The sequence below is a fragment of the Crocodylus siamensis genome, chromosome 13 (assembly GCF_052110815.1).
Source record: "Crocodylus siamensis isolate JL-2025a chromosome 13, ASM5211081v1, whole genome shotgun sequence".
NCBI lineage: Eukaryota > Metazoa > Chordata > Crocodylia > Crocodylidae > Crocodylus > Crocodylus siamensis.
The window spans coordinates 15,999,549-16,016,935 of record NC_143407.1 but is presented as its reverse complement, the minus strand read 5'-3'; the positions used below and the strand labels follow the sequence as shown (position 1 = coordinate 16,016,935).

At 48.8% G+C, this 17,387-nt stretch overlaps 1 protein-coding gene across 1 annotated transcript; it reads right to left on the bottom strand.

The window, feature by feature from the left end:
- Positions 1 to 13,226: 13,226 nt before the first annotated feature.
- LOC149854000 (mortality factor 4-like protein 2) lies at positions 13,227 to 16,038 on the bottom strand. Its single transcript, XM_090026312.1, is given in 3 exon segments — positions 13,227 to 14,072; positions 14,175 to 14,327; positions 15,915 to 16,038. Coding segments are annotated over 3 exon segments (1,008 nt in total). The 3' UTR covers positions 13,227 to 13,341.
- Between the last annotated feature and the right edge of the window lie 1,349 nt (positions 16,039 to 17,387).

Here is a 17,387-nt window from a genome sequence, read left to right as displayed (position 1 = left end):
GGCTTCACCTATGTTTATTTATGAAGTTGAAAGACGATCTGTTTTGTAAACTGAAGATGCTTTTTGGATTGGTATAGCTCACACCTTCTTTGACTTAAGAAATTAAAGAATTTCTTTTTTTTGTTTTTTTGTTTTTGGACTAAAAATATGTGAAGCCTCCAAGGCATTAATCTTTAAAGGTGGTTAATGCGGAAGGACAGAAACTTATTACGTATATCCTAACAGGATCCTGAAGGCTCAGTAGAATTCACACAAGGATTTGACGTTCATATGAACAATAGGAGTATCTGCCATTACTTCAGACTGAATCAGATGAAAAGGTCATCAGCTGTCCTGATTCAGGAGCTAATGTAACTATTAACTCCCCAGTAACAGGATGGAGCTTTTCTCATGGGCTTTTTATTGTCTTATCTGACAGTAGCAAACACCAGGTGTCTAGAAAATTATACAAGATACCAGGCACAAGGAAAGTAATTTCTGTGCTCTTTCCTGTACTCATATTTGGACAGGAAGAGGCCTCTAGTGGTTCGCCATCACCCCTGCACTGTCTGAGCTGATCCTGGGAACTCCATTCCTGCACAGTAGGCCTTTCATCTACCATTCCAAATCTTGTCTCATTCCAAATACAGGTCTACCTGGCCCAACCCATGTGGCAGACTTCTTTCAGGCCTAGTGTTTTCTGCTATGATCCTGTCAGAACTTGGAAGTCGTGCTGGTTTGATCCTGGCTGGTGCCTGGATCACAGACATTCAAAAAAGCCAGGGTGCTCCAGCACAGAATTCAGGGGCGCTCATGAGAACGTGCCCTCCCTGCTCAGCCTGTGGCAGGAGGTGCTGTGCTGCTGGAGGTCCATCTCTGGCTGAAATGAAGAACAAAAAGAGAAGATCTCTACTTATTAACTATCTCACAACATCTTTTACAAGCTAAAGGAAGTATTAACATTGCCGCCCCGGCCAAGATCTCTCTCCAGCATGACAGATATTCTAGTTTCCACCCCTGTACACTCAGATGGATCCTCATAACCCCCACTGAGAAAGGGAACAACTCCCTATTTTTCTGGTGGAAAAGTGAAGGCGTAGAAGCCACTGGACTACACTTAGGCACCAAAGTCTAAATTTTACATCCTCAAAACTCCCTCTCAGCTGTTGCCTGTAGGCACCTCAAATCTACAGATGCTTCAGTTTGCCATATTAAAGCTTTCCAGAGATCTGCTTCCCAGGAGAGCAAGCCTATCTCATACCTTAGCCTTGCTTGGATTCATAAATGCTCCCCCCAGGATATCAATCCAGTAAATATTCTCAGAGAATGCTAAGCTATCTGCTTGAGAGGTGGCTGCATTTCTGTAGTGAGTGAAAAGCATCTGGTATCTCCACTGCCTACCTCAGAGCCCTGTGGAGGTTTCTTAACCAATGCTCTATATATGCTTTGTGATTCTCAACTGAGCAGCACCAAGAGACGTATAGCAGCAATATTCTGTGAACACAGTCTCCTTTTTAAAGAAATGTAAACACACAAAACCCCACTGTGCCTGGCTTCAAAATACAGAAGCCAAGCAAATGCGATTCTTCCCTCCTGTGGTCAGTTACAATCATACTTTATAGTCCTGTGAAATGAATTAGGGATGGTGCCATGCAATGATGATTATTCAAGGCTTGGGTGTCATTGGTAACAACTAGCAGTTCTTTCGGTGAACATCTGTTTGCTTTTGCTTCTGACACTGATTTCTGTCTCATGGATGACATAACCATCGCCCTCCCCACACTAGGAAAATTCTCTCAAGGTAGACATGAGATGGGGGTCCAGTCCAACACAAAACCTCTTCAAGGTAAAGTTGCAGTTAGTTTATATACAGGCCTTCAACAAAAATGTCTGTATAGGTTATGGTTCAAAGGAGTTCTGGCATATGAAAGTCAGGAAAGTCCAGAGTCAACAGGCCACAGCTTCCCTTTATCAGCTCCATGTTCATGGCTTATATCTTTGCCTACTATTCACCAATAGGCTTAGTATTATACCAACTTAGCAAGCGGAGTCCTTGGCTGGATTGACTTCATCAACCCAGTTGGATGGATTTTAAGGCAAACTGGAGACTTGTGCATGGATGCAAGTTAGGTTGGGCAACGTCTTTGAGCTAATACTGCACAAGGCTGTAAGCGTGGTGTCATGAGCATGAGTGAAGAAGAAACAGTCAGGTTTTTCATCTGGGTATTGGTTTCTTTTATTTAGAGTAGATTGCTGGATTGGCATCATCTCTGGATGTAGCATGGAAGTTAAATGCAAGATACAGTGGTACTGGGGCCATAGCGTGAAGATGAGCTAGGTGGCTTTGTCTCAAACTTGTGTATGGAAAATGACATACAAGCTGGTGGTGGATGGGGTACAGGAGGTCAGGGCTGTGGTGAATGTTATGTACCGTGTTTCCCCGAAAATAAGACATACCCATAAAATAAGCCGTAGCAGGATTTCTACGTATTTGCGCAATATAAGCCATACCCCAAAAATAAGACACAGTGATAGGCGTGGCTAAGCGTACCGGCGCGAAGCGGTAAATAAGACGGGCAGCCCTTCTCATTTGCCCCATCGTGACAGCTGCTATCTCGGAGGTGACCGGAGAGGGAGAAATAGAAAGTGAAAGTAAAAGTCTCCTCAGTGAAGTGAGGAGCAGGAAGTTCTGCTTTAGGTATTGTGTGTCCTCAGGGGGAAGAATAAAGCTGTGGCTGCTGTTTTAAAAATAAGACATCCCCTGAAAATAAGCCATAGTGTGTCTTCTTGAGGAAAAATAAATATAAGACAGTGTCTTATTTTCGGGGAAACACGGTACGTACCTTCCATAAGGAATGAACAGTGAGAGCAGTCTTGACTGGCAGCGTAGATGGGCTAGGTGACTTGGTAAGGGGGTTTCTGGCCTATGGGCAGTGTGGTCCTGATCAGGGATGAGAAGTAAGCAAGGTGGTGGTGACCCAACCTGGAATTCTCTGACATTCAAGCATTCTGTTTTCTGGAGCTGCAACGGTTTAAGACGACCCTTTTTAGAGAATGCCTTTCTTGGCCCTTTCTCCATTTTGTCATTTTTGCCTATCAGTGATGAGAATACTTTTATCAAATTGTATTTTTTTTTAAAAAAACAAGGGAATTTCAGTTAACCAACAATTATCTAATGCTAAGCAATTCTGTGTTCCCATGTATGTAGGCAGTTTTGAACACGCTCCTCTTAGACATCTCTATTGTTCTCTTCAGAGTTACTGTTCTGTTCAATGGTCCTTGGACTGCAGAGTATATGTCCTGTGAACAGCTGTTTGGCTCAATGTACTTGCAGGTTCCACCATATTTGCTGGCATCACTTGAAAAATCCTTGAACTAGAAAACAGCTCTCATGAAACTTAAGAGCTTTGCCAATGGTAAGCTGGTAAATTCCTTGATGGGAGCAGTCTGGCTCATTGACCTAATGGTGTCTTCTGGCTGTCTATGAAGCTTCTGAGTTCCACAGAGCCAAGCTGTATGCTTTATAATATCCACTGAGATGTCATGTATCTTCAGGCTTTGAAACTGCATAATAAATGACTGAAATTAACTACCCACTCTTATTAAAAACAGTATTCTGCGCTGCTTCCCGTAGAATAAGAAGGCATAAGGCCAGGAAGGATAAAGCACACTTAAAAAAAAAAGAAAAATCCTCATGCCTAGAAATTTCAAGACATGACTTTTGGGAGAGGGATTTCCCTCCAAAGTGGATGTCCAGTCTAGTTTTTCCAAAGCCTAACATCTCAAAAATGCCTTGTTCAATTAACCTCAAACTTTCTCCCCCCCTCTGAAAAATCCTTCTCTGGAAGAAAACTACATTTGGAAAGTGTCATGGAGTGGGGCCTAGGAGCGGCCGTGATCCCTCTAGCGCCCCCTACCGTGTCAAGTAGGCGATCCAGCACCCTCTTTTCTCGCCCGCCACATCTTGCTGGTATATATAAGTTTCTGTGGGAGGCTGCCTTTGATCCCCTCGTACACGGTGTTATGCTGATACTATCCCCCGTTCCGTATGGGGTGACTTGGTGCACCCCAGCCTTACGGGCAATGTGTGCCTCCTACCTCCCCTTTAGCATGCCCCAAGCCTCGCAGCCCTTCCAGACGTTATCTGGTCCAATTCCTTTCTGCGCCCTGCCTAGCGCCCTTGGGCTTGTCACGCCCTCGGCGCCTCTTCTCTGGCGCCCCTGGGCTTGTCACGCAACCGGCGCTCCTCCTCTGGCACCCCTGAGCTTGTCACGCAACCGGCACCCCTTCTCTGGCACCCCTGGGCTTGTCACGCAACCGGCGCCCTTCCTCTGGCACCCCTGGGCTTGTCATGCAACCAGCGCCCCTTCTCTGGCACCCCTGGGCTTGTCACACAACCGGCACCCCTTCTCTGGCACCCCTGGGCTTGTCACGCAACTGGCGCCCCTCTATTCGTTAGCCCTCTTGGGCTTACTAACAGTACTCTTCCCAGTTGGGCTCAGGCGGCCTGAGCCTTACCTGGCCCCTTTGACCCTTCGGGGTCCCCAACACTGGGAGCCCCTCTGAGACTCTTCCCGATTCAGCTCAGGCGGCCTAAGCCTTACCTGGCCCCTTTGCTCTTCGGGGTCCCCACCACTGGGGAGCCCCTCTGGGATCCTTCTCAGTCCACACCCCTCCTGGGGTTTCTATCTATAGTATACACCCACTCCTGGGGCTTCGCTCAATACTTGCCCTCACCGGGGTTTCTCTCTGTACACGCCCTCTCGTGGGGCTTCCCTCAAGTATGCGCCCGCTCCTGGGGTTTCTCTCTGCCCTCTCCAGGCTCTCTGTAATCACGGACTTGCCCTCTCCGGGCTCGTCTTTCTAGTAGCACCCACCCTGGGCTTCTCTTCGTGTGGCTCTCCCCTTGGAGCCTAACACGAGCCCCTCGGGCTTCTCACTGGTGCTCCTTGCCAGTGGGGCTCAGGTGGCCTCAGCTGTGCCTGGCCCCAAAATCCTCTTTGCCCTTCTCAGAGCTGGGGTCTTGTACCCCAACTATGGTGCCCTCACCGGCACTGTGCCCCTCCCCAGGGCTGGGGTAGTACACCCCGCAATGTAGCACCACACTCCGGCACTGGGAGCACCCCCACTCTACTGGGGCGCTCCTAAATGAGGCCTCCTCGTCCCCTTATAGCCTCACCCAGTCCTCCGGTGTAACAGTAACAAAACAGAACCATAAGCCAGCCGGCTGTAACACAACAACAAGCCTCCTGACTATAACGTGGGATTTAAGTTCACTTGGCTCTCTTGCAATGACCTCCCTGTCAGGGTTCATTCCACCCTCACCATGCTGTAGCCGCTTGGGTGGTCAGGCTGCAACAATCGGCTCTGCTCTGCTTGGCTCTACTGCAGAGCTCCCACACCTCAGGCTGCCAAAAGAGAACTGCTAACTAGGCTCCGGCCTGGGCTGTTTATAAAGGCCAGGCCCGGCCCCTTTTTGCTCATGTGACCAGCCTAGTTGCCCTGGCAACTAATACCTGTGCTGTCTTCAGGAGTTTCAGCTACCCTCATTCCTTCATGGGAACAGCATGACCCTGTGACAGAAAGTCTCAAGGTGAAAGGAACTCTTTTTTTTCTTTAATAGAAAGCTGGAAAATGGGTGGAGAAGAGAGGGGCTCAGAACTGAGCTTATTGAAATGTAACCCTAAGAACAGAGTCCCTAGCACAGACTTGCGGGGGCGGGGGGGGCGTTAATTTTCTTTCTTCTTTCTTTTTTTGTAAAAATATTTATTTCTGTACATAGAAATAAACATATATACAGCAAAATCCCTGTTATCCGGCATTCTACAAGCTGGAATACTCTATTAACCAGAATTTCTGTCCGGCCAGACACGGGGGGTGGATGGGTAGGGGGCAGGGCAAGGAAAGCTTGAACACAGCGGCTGCCGCCACCCGCCACCCACCACCCTGCGCTGCCACCACACTGCATGCACCCACCACCACCTGCCCCCTCCTTCCCCCCGCCCTCCACTCTGCGTTATCTGCCTCAGATAACCAGACTGTTTACATAACTGGCACCCAGCATTCCCCACTCATACTAGATAACAGGGATTTTACTGTATACTCCACCTGCAACACTGCCAAGAGGCCCTGTGGTTCACTTGGCAGATCACACTAAAAACCTGTTACACAGTTTGCACCACATATCTGCGTGCCCGCACACCCATCTCCATACCTGTGCCTTCACCCACTGCCGTCCTCTGAGGTCCTGCCCTTGAAAAAGTCTATGCCAAACTACTCTCCACCATATGAGGTCCACCATTTCCTTCCCGTCATCCTCTTTTGTCTTCCTGTAGTACCGGTACATTTCACTTAGTCCCATTTTAATACAGTCCTTGACTGTGGGGTCTGAGCGTCTGTTTATGAGCAGGTTCCTGGCTTTTCACAGTGCATATCTGAAGCAGGATATGAACTGGTCAAAGTGGGCTGTCGGGGTCCCTTGCTGTCTGGTCAGGTGCCTATACTAGAGGAGTTTGACACAGTGTGTGTGATTAATGGGGGCCAGGGCATGGGGATTGTTCTCACCAGCAATAGTTTCATAATTTCATAATTGTTAGGGGCTGGAAGGGACCTTACAGATAATCGAGTCCGGCCCCCCTGCACTACGGCAGGAAAGACTGCTGTGGTCAGATGACCCCAGAAAGATGGGCATCACGACGCTTTTTGAAGATTGCCAGGGTGGGTGAATGTACCACCTCTGGGGGCAGCCTGTTCCAAATCCTTGGTACTCAACTTGTAAAGAAGCTTTTCCTTATGTCTAGCCTGAAGCAGTCTTCAGTCGATTGATGTGGAATTCCCCAGGTCCTCCTTTCTCCCTTTCTTAAACATAGGCACCACATTGGCTTTCTTCCAATCTTCTGGGACCTCTCCTGAGCACCACGACTCATCAAATAACTTGGCCATAGGTCGCATGATGGCTTTGGCCAGTTCTTTTAACACTCTCAGGTGTAGTTCATCTGTTCCTGCTGACTTGTAGATATTTAGTCTTTGTAGGTGGTCCCCCACAAGATCTACACCAACTATGGGAAGGTGGCTGCCCCCACCGTGATCATCCTGTATCCTGTCAAGCAGGGTAACACCCTTGGACTGGTGGAATACTGACATGAAATATTCATTTAGGAGTTCAGCCATCCTATTTTATTCATTAGGGGTCCTATGCTTCCCTTATTTTTAATCCTACTCCCTACATATCTAAAGAAGGACTTTTTGTTGTCCTTGATTCTGGTTGCCAATTTGTATTTGGTTTGTGCTTCTGCTGTCCTGATCCACTACCTACATGCATGGACTATTGCTAAGTACTCCTCTTTAGTAGTTATTTCTGTCTTTCCTCCCTTGTAGGCTTCTTGTTTTGTTTTCAGGAGGTCAAGAAAGTATTGATCCAAGGTATTGAGCCAAGGAGGTCACCCAGCCCTTTTGCTGCCTTTTTTATGGAAGAGAATGGACTTCCTTTGAGCTTTTAGGATCACTTCCTTGAGAAACAACCACTTTTCTTGTACCACCTTCCTCATCAGACCATAGTCCCGCAAGGCCTCACCAACCAATCTCCTGAGCTTGTGGAAGTCAACTTTCCTAAAATTGAAGATTTCAACCCTACAACCCTACTGACCAATTTCCCAGACTTGCAGTGGATGGAGAAGGTGATCATACCATGATCAATGTCACCCAGTTTCTCTTCAATCCTTAGGTTGTGTTCACTAGGTGGCCAGAACCAAGTCTAGGAGTGCCTTGCCCCTGGTCGACCCATAGACTTCTTGAGCTACATAGAGCTCCTCAATGCAAATGAGGAAGCTATGTGAGCAACCAGATCTTGCTGAGTGCTCATCCCACAAGATGTCTGGGTAGTTGAAGTCATCCATGATGAACATGCTCTGAGAGCTTGCAGCCTCTGCCAGTACTCCAGAGAATTCCTGGTTGAGCTCTTCCTCTTGGTTTGGAGGACTGTAGTAAAATCCTATGTTCAAATCCCCTTCCCCATGTTCTCCCCATATCTTGACCCAGAGGGTCTCAAGTCACCCTTGTTTCCAGTTTTCCCTTCTAAGGATGTGTAATGTTCCTTAACATGGAGAACAACTCTTCTGCCCTCCTTCCCAACACGATCCCTCCATATAGGGTGTATCCCCCTATGCCTGTGGTCCATTCATAGATGGAGTCCCACCATGTCTCATAATCCCTATGAGGTCATATTGGTTGTTGGACAGCAGGATAGCCAGTTCCTCTTGCTTGTTTCCCATGCTTCTGGCATTAGTGTACAGGTAGCTAAGCCTGCTGTTGGAGGCCCTAGGCTTCCTGGTGAGCCGTGGAATAACCTGTCCATTAGCTGGTGTCAGAAAATGTTTCCTATTGTACCCTGGGATGCTGGTTTCAAGGTTGCCATTTCTTGGGCTTGCGCTAGTGGTTGACGACTCATCCCCCAATGATCTCAGTTTAATGCCCTATCCAGAAGCCGAGAAAATCTTCTTTCCCTTTGGCATGAGGTGGATGCCATCTCTTCCCAACAGGCCACAGTCCCTGAGGTGCATGCTATGGTCAAAGAAACTGAAGCTATCGCGGTAGCACCATTGCTGGAATCTTCTGTTTACTTCTATGCATCTATCCCCCCTGTAGCCATGACCTGCAGCTGGGAGGACCAAGAAGAAAACTACCTGTGCCCTTGAGCCCAGCCCCCAGAGCCCTATAGTTTTTCATGACCCAGCCAGGATTGTTCCTGGCTGTGTCAGTCGTGTCCACGTGGATGAGGAGCATGGAGTAGTGGTTAACTAGGGTTAGCATACGTCCGGGGTTTTCTTGGACATGTCTTCCTTTTGTGTCCTCCGGTCTCCATCCAGGTGTTTTTTTTAAATATCAGCAAATGTGTGGGATTTTGCTCTGCCTCCACTTTCCTGGCACTTCCTGCTTGCCTAAGCAAAGAGCTGCTTGGGGCTGGGGACAGTGAGGGAAAGTGATTGGAGTCCGGGGCATCATGTGGTCAGCACACAGGCCCCAGCAGCTGTAGGCAGGTGTGTGTGTGTGCGCGCGTGCACACGCACACACGTGCGCGCTCCTGCCAATGCTGGAGCTGCAGGGAGGCAGGGGAAAGGGGTTCTTCAGGGGCAGCAGGGAGCTGCATGGGCAGCAGGGCTGGGGGTGGGACAGGGGAATGCAGGTCAGGAGTGAGGAACACCAGCATGGTCTGGGGGGTGGGGTACTGTGCATTGGGAGTGAGGGGCAGCAGCAGGGCTGGGGTGGGGGCTGTGGCTTGAGAGTGAGGGGTAGGGCATGGGCATATCACTGCCCCTCCCCCACAGTCCTACACCCCCCTACCCTTCCACAGGTGTCCTATTTTTTTAAACTAGAAATATGGTAACCCTGCTTAACCTCAGTCACTTACACAGAAGCAATGAAGACAAGAACTGGTGTTTCTGCATGTGAGTAGTACCCAGGAGCAATGGCCTTGTAAACAAGAGGTTGTCACCAGTTAAAACTGTCCCCTCTTGTGGCTGCTTTCTAGCCATATCTGGTGGAAAGGATGTGCAGAATATCTCAGAGTGGTGCCTGTTCCAGAAATATTTGTGCAACAGTCCCATACATGGCAGCTTAGTTGCTTATCTGTCTCAGGTCTCGGTGGCATTACTGTTTCCTTCAACAACAGTTCTCAGTGAGTGTCCTCCATACCAGAGTTGTGACAAAGGAGGCTAAGGACTGAGTTCTAGCTTGCAGTTCTTATGGGAACACTTTGGGGGACTCAGTGTGAGCAGGATTTGCTTTAAATAATTCCTGTAAAATAGTTTTGTAAGTAGGACGTCTGTTTGACCCTAGGGCAGATGGCAATCCAGGTCTGACAGCCAGAGGTGATCCTAGCAGGATATGAGGCCTGAGGCAAATAGCCTGTGCAGGGCCCGGATGCAAAGAAGCTGATGGGGAGGGCGGGGTTGGTTTGGTTTGGTGAGGAGGGGCCACGGCCACTCCACAGGGCCCCCCAAAGTGCAGCCCACAGTGGCAGCCACCCCACCCCATGCAGATCCCAGGTGCAGAGCTCCCATGTCCTTGGTGGGGGGAAGGGGCAGGGGGAGGAGAAGGCTATGGTGATCAATAGCACCCCACCTCTGGGAGCTACTTCTTTGCACCCTACCTTTGAGAGCTACTTCCCCCCCCGGGAAGAACTTGGCCCCAGCCCACAGCTGCAGCCCACCCTCTGCTGCCCAGTGTGCAGCTCCAGTGGCATGCGCTCCCGTGCCTTCCTGGGGGGCCTGCCCCCCCCACGTGTTCCCCAGATGAGCCACTCATGGCTCCATCCTGCCCTGCCCTGCCCCAGCTGCAGGACCTGTCCCTGCTCCAGCCCCACTTCCTCCCTCACTGCCATTAGGGGGTGCAGATTGAGACCCCAGCGGGAGGGAGGGAGTAGGGCTGGGGCCTCATTCTGCCCATCCCCCCACCCCCACAGCCCTTTCTCCTCCCCCTGCCCCTTCCCCCACAGACTTACCTGCTTGGGGGGTTCTCTCCCTCTGCCTCGATCTGCCCCCCACTTCCCTCCCCACCAACTTACTTGCTGGGGGGAGGGTGGTAGATCCTGGGTTGCTTTTAAATTCCAAAAGTGATCTCCTACTTTAGAAGTTGAAGACTACTGGTGTAGAGGGTGGGTATGGGAGGTGATAGTCCCAGCAGATAAAGAAGACACCTAGAACAGAGGCAGGGGTTCAGAGATTCAGATTTCCTCTTCATCCAGCACTGGCTCTGAGACTTTGCCATCTTGAGCACCTGAGATGGTACATCCAGTAACATGGTCAGTGTATTGCACCTGGCAAGTGGAGATTAGAAATGACTGGTGTCCTAAGCAAACTGGCAAAGGTTTGTGAACTGCAAGATGTAGGGCTAGTGGCTGGGAAGGTGTCATGGGTGTCACTGCCAGGGGCAGGGACTGGAGCAACAATGGCACAGGGAAGCAGAGAATGTGGCATGAGAACTGTTGCATGCTTCCCCTGTGCTCTGCACACTGCTCCTAGCCAGAAACACAGCTGGCCAGGGAGTAGGGTTGCCTTTTAAAGATGGCCTCCACCAACAAGCAGCTCTGGCCAGAGCCTCCAGTTTCCCCTGGTGATAGCAGGGCCCCAAGAAATGGTAGCAGTTTGGTGCTAAGAGCAGCAAATCTGCTCTTGCGCCCCTGCACATGTAGACACCTGCCCGGGAGTGTTTACTTGTGAGTAGTTTACTCGCAAGTAAACTGGTCCCACATCAAACGCATGTGTAGAAACACCCAGAGTATCCTAGCTTGTTAAATACTAGAATAGGTTCACTTTGTCGTCATAGCAATGAGCTTCAGTGAGGTAGCATTGGCGGCCACAAACCATGATACTGCTGTTCCTGCACAGTAGCAAGAAGTACTGCATAGTAGCTCATTGATACTGCACAGTAGGGTTGGAAATGACCCATGTGGCACTAGGACTGCACAATACCGATGGTTACTGCACAGTCATTTAATACACGCTTTACCAAATGCAGTAACAATTGCACAGTTGAGCACACATGAAAACGCACCCACAGAGACTTATGTAACAGGGCTGAGCTAGCTCTGAGTGTCAAAAATGTCTCTTACACCTTGGTCCTGTCTCTGTTGCTCACCCTCCTACCCTGCGCAGGCCCAAGAAGCAAGGTGTCGGGGAAAACCGAACAGAATGAATCGGGCCCCAAGGTCACAGTGGGCTGGGGTGGCAATCAGATACGGACAGGTGGGATTATTGGTGTAGAGTCAGGAGATACGGACCCAGAGCGGATTGAAATGAAGATGGATTTATTTGACTTACGCTTCAGGCGTAAGCAGCGATGTCTTCAGTTACAGTTATAACAACAGTGAACAACAAAGGGGTCTGTTGGCCCACGAGGTTCAGTCCAAAGACCTAGTCCCAGGGCTGGTCAACAGCTCATTAATGGGGAATACAAACAATAAAACGAAAACTGTAACTCGATGTATACGGTGAGTCGCGTGACGCCAGTCCTGCAGGAAAACGGTGAGAAACGGTGATGTTGGAAGCCGAAGTCTCAGAACCAGGTGAGTCAAACCAAGATTGCAAACAAAGTCCAATGGATGATCCAGAATCGTAGTCTGTAGTCAGTGCCAAGGTATGTCAGAAGCCAGGTGAGCGGAGTCAAAGCCGTAAGCAATACAAAATGCCAAGCAGAGGAGGCGAAGGAGGAGATCTATAGGCCCTAAAGCCTGACTGAGAGACAGTCCCTGCAGCAGCAGCCTGTCCTCAGCTAACGCGATCTCCTCCCGAGGGAGGGGCTCACTGAACTTTTATATGAATTTGGTAGCCAATCAGAACCCTCTCCGCAGAGAAATTTCTAGTCAGATTACCTCATGTCAGGTTCTGACTGAGCATGCTCTCAGTCAGAAGCTGACACAATCTGAGCATGTGTCTGTGGGGAAAGTAGGTCAACAATGATTGACAGGTCCACAGGTCACCCAGGGGGCAAGGGCTGGGTGAGCCTTGGGACTTTCCACTCACAGAGTCAAACCACGCATGTCAGTCCAGCTCTTCTGTGTTGGCAGCATATACTCAAAATTTTGCTCTGACATGCCCCCTTGCTGTCAACACAGAAGCTCTGAAGTCCGAATCACACCTCCTCCTCGGCGTCGGCGTCGTTCCGAAACTTATCGTGAGTGGGAATGGCGGAATACACGTATACAGACAAATTCGAAACCTTACGTGTCAGAATCTTGAAAATACACCTAACGATAAGAACGATAACTAAGAACACGAATAAAAATGATAACAAGGGTGTTAGCAAGGTCAGTAGCCACGAGGAGGCATTCCACCCAAACCTGAAAAGATATACAACTGGAGGATTCAGACTACACACAATGGTTACTGCGGCCATGACTCGAGGATTTAAGGATGACAATAATGACCAATAAAATAAACAGGAACACAAAGACAAGTACGACAAATATAAAATTGGCAAGATGCACAGAAATACAGATCCTACACCCTGCTGTCCCATCTCGTCATCCCCAGTGTTATTAGCCCACAATGAGAGCAGGTGCAGAACAGTATTTCTTGAGTGATCAAGCTCTGAAACCAGCCTGATTGGCTGTCCAAACAGAATAATAACTATGTACACTGTCGCTGTTTGTGGTTAACAATTTTTTGTCATGGATTCACACGTGCTGGGGTGCAGTGCTCTTCGGCGATTCGGGAATTTGGATGGTTGCTCGGACTCTCAATGGCTTGGTGATTCTGCAAAATAAAACAGAATGAGACAGAACAACTTCCTAACAAAATTATTTACATTATAAACCTAAGGGCCTATTTAACAGTGGTTGCCATAGGTCGCCTCACCAACATAGCATTATACTGCTTTTTGATGGTATTCAGGCGAGGTTACTTCATAGTCACTGGCGCTAAACAGCGTTGACGGATTCTTCGCTAAATACTTTAAGAAATCATGCAGGTACTTCAATAGTAAAGTCAAGCTCTTCTCATCCAGGGGTGTATAAGCAAGCATAGCCCCAATCTTCACAAAGAGTCGTAGCAGATGAGGTGCACCGTAGACCTGGGACATGGGAGCATCCAGATGATCTGCTAAGATTTCAGCATACTGGGGCCTCTCAAATTTGTACAGCAGTTGAGTTCCCAGCATTACACTGAAGTATTCCTTAATCCCAGCAACAACTTCATCAACAACATATTCTCGGTTATCAGTGTTTCCTCGCGATTTTTCGTAGTTCGCATAATCTTCTAGAATGGAATCAACATTCTTTTTGGCAGGAAAACAAAAGAGTTATCTTTGCCTTGTGATCAAATCGCAGTCATCAACAAGCCACGGTTTCAGCTTTTCTGGAATTTTAACCTTTACTTTAACCCCGTTCATAAATGTTTCTTCCCTTCTAACTGTGGGGTCTACTCGAGCTCTTTTCTTCTTAGGAGTCCTCCGTTTTTTCTTTTCCGTTTTCATATAATACCAAGGCTTGGTCAGTGCCATCTCAGCCTTCTCTCGGGTCTGTTGTTGTCTCCACTCGAGAGTAAGTAACGTCTTCTGTCGCCTTCGGCAGGTCACAACAGTGGAGCAGGGCGCTGCACCTTCTCCAGGTCAACGTTTGATTATCACACACTTAGGGCTGTTGTGACCTGGAAAACAAACAATACACACACAGCTTTTATTCTTAAGTCTTTGCAACCTACAGTTCTTTTTAAATTCCCTCAGCTCCTTAATTTCTTCTTCCAGGATTTCGTTTTTCTCCTTTCGGTTCTTTATAGTATTCTGGGCTTCCGCTAGTTGTGACTGTAGCTTCTTACTTCGAAGCTCCTCCTTCATTTCTTCCTGGGCTCCTGTACCTAACAGAAATTTGGCTGTCGTTATGTTACTGGGTTTATCAGGGTCCTGATCGTCTTCAAGAAGTTTCGTGTTGTTCGCTGCTACAGTTACGTTTCGGTTATTCTTTTCGTTACCTCCAACTCCCTCCTGCTCTCCTTTAGTCAAAACGGTTTCAGTTACTTTAAGTTCTGAGTCCCTTTCGCTTGGTTTGAATTTGCTTCGCTTAAGTCCAGTTCAAAGTTCGGCTTGCTTCAAGTCGTTCTGTTTTGGTTCGTTACGCTTTGGCTTGGTTTGCTTCGGATCATTTTGCTTTGGTTTGTTTCGTCTTTGTATATTTTTGTTTGGCCCAGTTTGTGTTAGTTCATCATTTGTTGATTCGTTTCATGTTTCTTCGCTTTGGATCCATTTATTTCGCTTTGTTGACTCATCTCGTCTGGGGTCACGTCGTTTCGGTTCAGTTCATTTGTTTGGTTTTATTTCGGTTTTTTCATTTCGTCGGTTGGGTTCGCTTCGTTGAGTTTTGCTTCGTGTAGATTCGTTACGCTTATGTTCGTTTTGCGTTACTTCGATTTTTGAGTCCGTTGGTTGCTGTCTTGGGTCAGTCAAGCCATCGATCGCCGGACCTCCGCCGATGGCGATCACTCGTTTTTTGATTTCGGTCTTTCGATGAATCCTAAAGTTTTGGCAAGAGCTCGCTGTCCCTCGTCTCTTAGGGCTCTTAATTGCTCTTTATTAAGGCCGGATTTCTCCAGAAGGAACCCAAACATTGCTCTTTCCAGAGGGGTCCTCTGGGGTGGTGAATAACTTGTCCGGGCTGGTGGTGGAGAAGATCGAGAGTAATATTTTCTCGTTTCCTGTGGTGACACTCGAGGTGGTTTCCGTTGGTTCTTATCAGTAATTTTTTGATTGTGTTCAATCACATGTACGTATCTTGATTCCTGTTTCTCATCCCTGTCGAAGCTTACATTCTTTTGATGTCTTTGTTTTTCCATCGCTCCTCTCAGCTGGTCGAGCTGTCCCAGGGTATGTATTACTGGTCCGTTTACCGACGTACTTACTAAGAGCCTTGCTGTTATGCTTTGAGTCCCTCCATATTTCTCGGTCACTGCGTCTACTGCTTCCTGCTTTCCTATGGTTACGTTGTCGATTGCATTTTCATTCATCACGTCAGTTGCTTCTGTTCCCACGCTCTTGCTTGTTACTTTGTTACTGTCATTGTAATTCGTTTGGTTGCAGTTCTTGTTGTACGTCCTCCTGGTGGTGCTGGCTGACGTACGGGGGTGGTGACTTGTGTACAACAGGTGGCACTGTTGCGGGAGGCCGGTTCTCAGTGGGCAGAACCATGGGCAGTGTCTCTCTGGAAGGCGGGCTCGGGATGGGTGGAGCTGGATGTCATGACATCAGCACTGGTTTTGGCGCGCTGACAGTTTGGTCGGCGCCATCTTGCAATGGCCGCTCAGCCAATTTTTCTGTCACAGCTCTGGTTGTAGCCATGAGCTGGGCCCTCATATCGGTTAGCTCTCTTAATAACACAACATACTCCCAAAAAAGCACATTTATTATGCGGCCTTTCTTCCATCAGGGACTGGACCATTTGATTTTCTTGCCGTCCCTTTCTAACTGCTCTCGCAGCTGGGTCAAGATCTCATGCCCCCTAGACCCGATGGCAAGGGTCGGACAATTGAACTCGTCAGGAGGGGTATCTTCACCGCCCTCCTTTACATACTTCATGCACCGGGTGAATTCTTGGTCTGGCCCTGAGGTCGCCGTGCCCAATGATTTCTTACGGGCCAGGGCTACGGTCCTAGTCTCCCCCTTTGGGCAGTAAATGGCCCGAGGATCCTGGACAATGCAACCCAGAGCGCCGGGGTGAGCCGAATGGCCCATTCTTCCCCACTTTCTCCCTGGAGGGACAGGTACCCGCTCACAGTTCCTTCAGCCAGTGCGGCCTGATGGAAAGTTGTATGGTCCCATAAGTCCTCGGCACCGATGGTCTGCCGGACTCGGTTGCTCCACGGGCAACTCCTTATAATCTCCGACTCCAATACGCCTCCCATGGATCCTGTTCGTGACGCCATGTCGGGGTAAACCGAACAGAATGAATCGGGCCCCAAGGTCACGGTGGGCCCGGGGTGGCAATCAGATACGGACAGGTGGGATTATTGGCGTAGAGTCAGAAGATACGGACCCGGAGCGGATTGAAATGAAGATGGATTTATTTGACTTACGCTTCAGGCGTAGGCAGCGATGTCTTCAGTTACAGTTATAACAATAAACAACGACGGGGTCTGTTGGCCCACGAGGTTCAGTCCAAAGACCTAGTCCCAGGGCTGGTCAACAGCTCATTAATGGGGAATACAAACAAAATGAAAACTGTAACTCGATGTATACAGTGAGTCGCGTGACGCCAGTCCCGCAGGAAAACGGTGAGAAGTGGTGATGTCGGAAGCCGAAGTCAAAACCAGGTGAGTCAAACTGAGATTGCAAAAAAGTCCAATGGATGATCCGGAATCATAGTCTGTAGTCAGTGCCAAGGTACGTCAGAAGCCAGGTGAGCGGAGTCAAAGCCGTAAGCAATACAAAATGCCAAGCGGAGGAGGCAAAGGAGGAGATCTATAGGCCCTAAAGCCTGACTGAGAGACAGTCCCTGCAGCAGCAGCAGCCTCTGTCCTCAGCTAACGCGATCTCCACCCGAGGGAGGGCTTCACTGAACTTTTATATGAATTTGGTAGCCAATCAGAACCCTCTCCACAGAGAAATTTCTAGTCAGATTACCTCATGTCAGGTTCTGACTGAGCATGCTCTCAGTCAGAAGCTGACACAATCTGAGCATGGGTCTGTGGGGAAAGTAGGTCAACAATGATTGACAGGTCCGCAGGTCACCCAGGGGGCAAGGGCTGGGTGAGCCTTGGAACTTTCCACTCACAGAGTCAAACCGCGCATGTCAGTCCAGCTCTTCTGTGTTGGCAGCATATACTCAAAATTTTGCTCTGACACAAGGTACTCGTTATCACTGGATATCAGTATTTGTCCAGGAGCAGACACCTGGAGTCAAACCGTTTTACCCAAGTGCTTGAAGT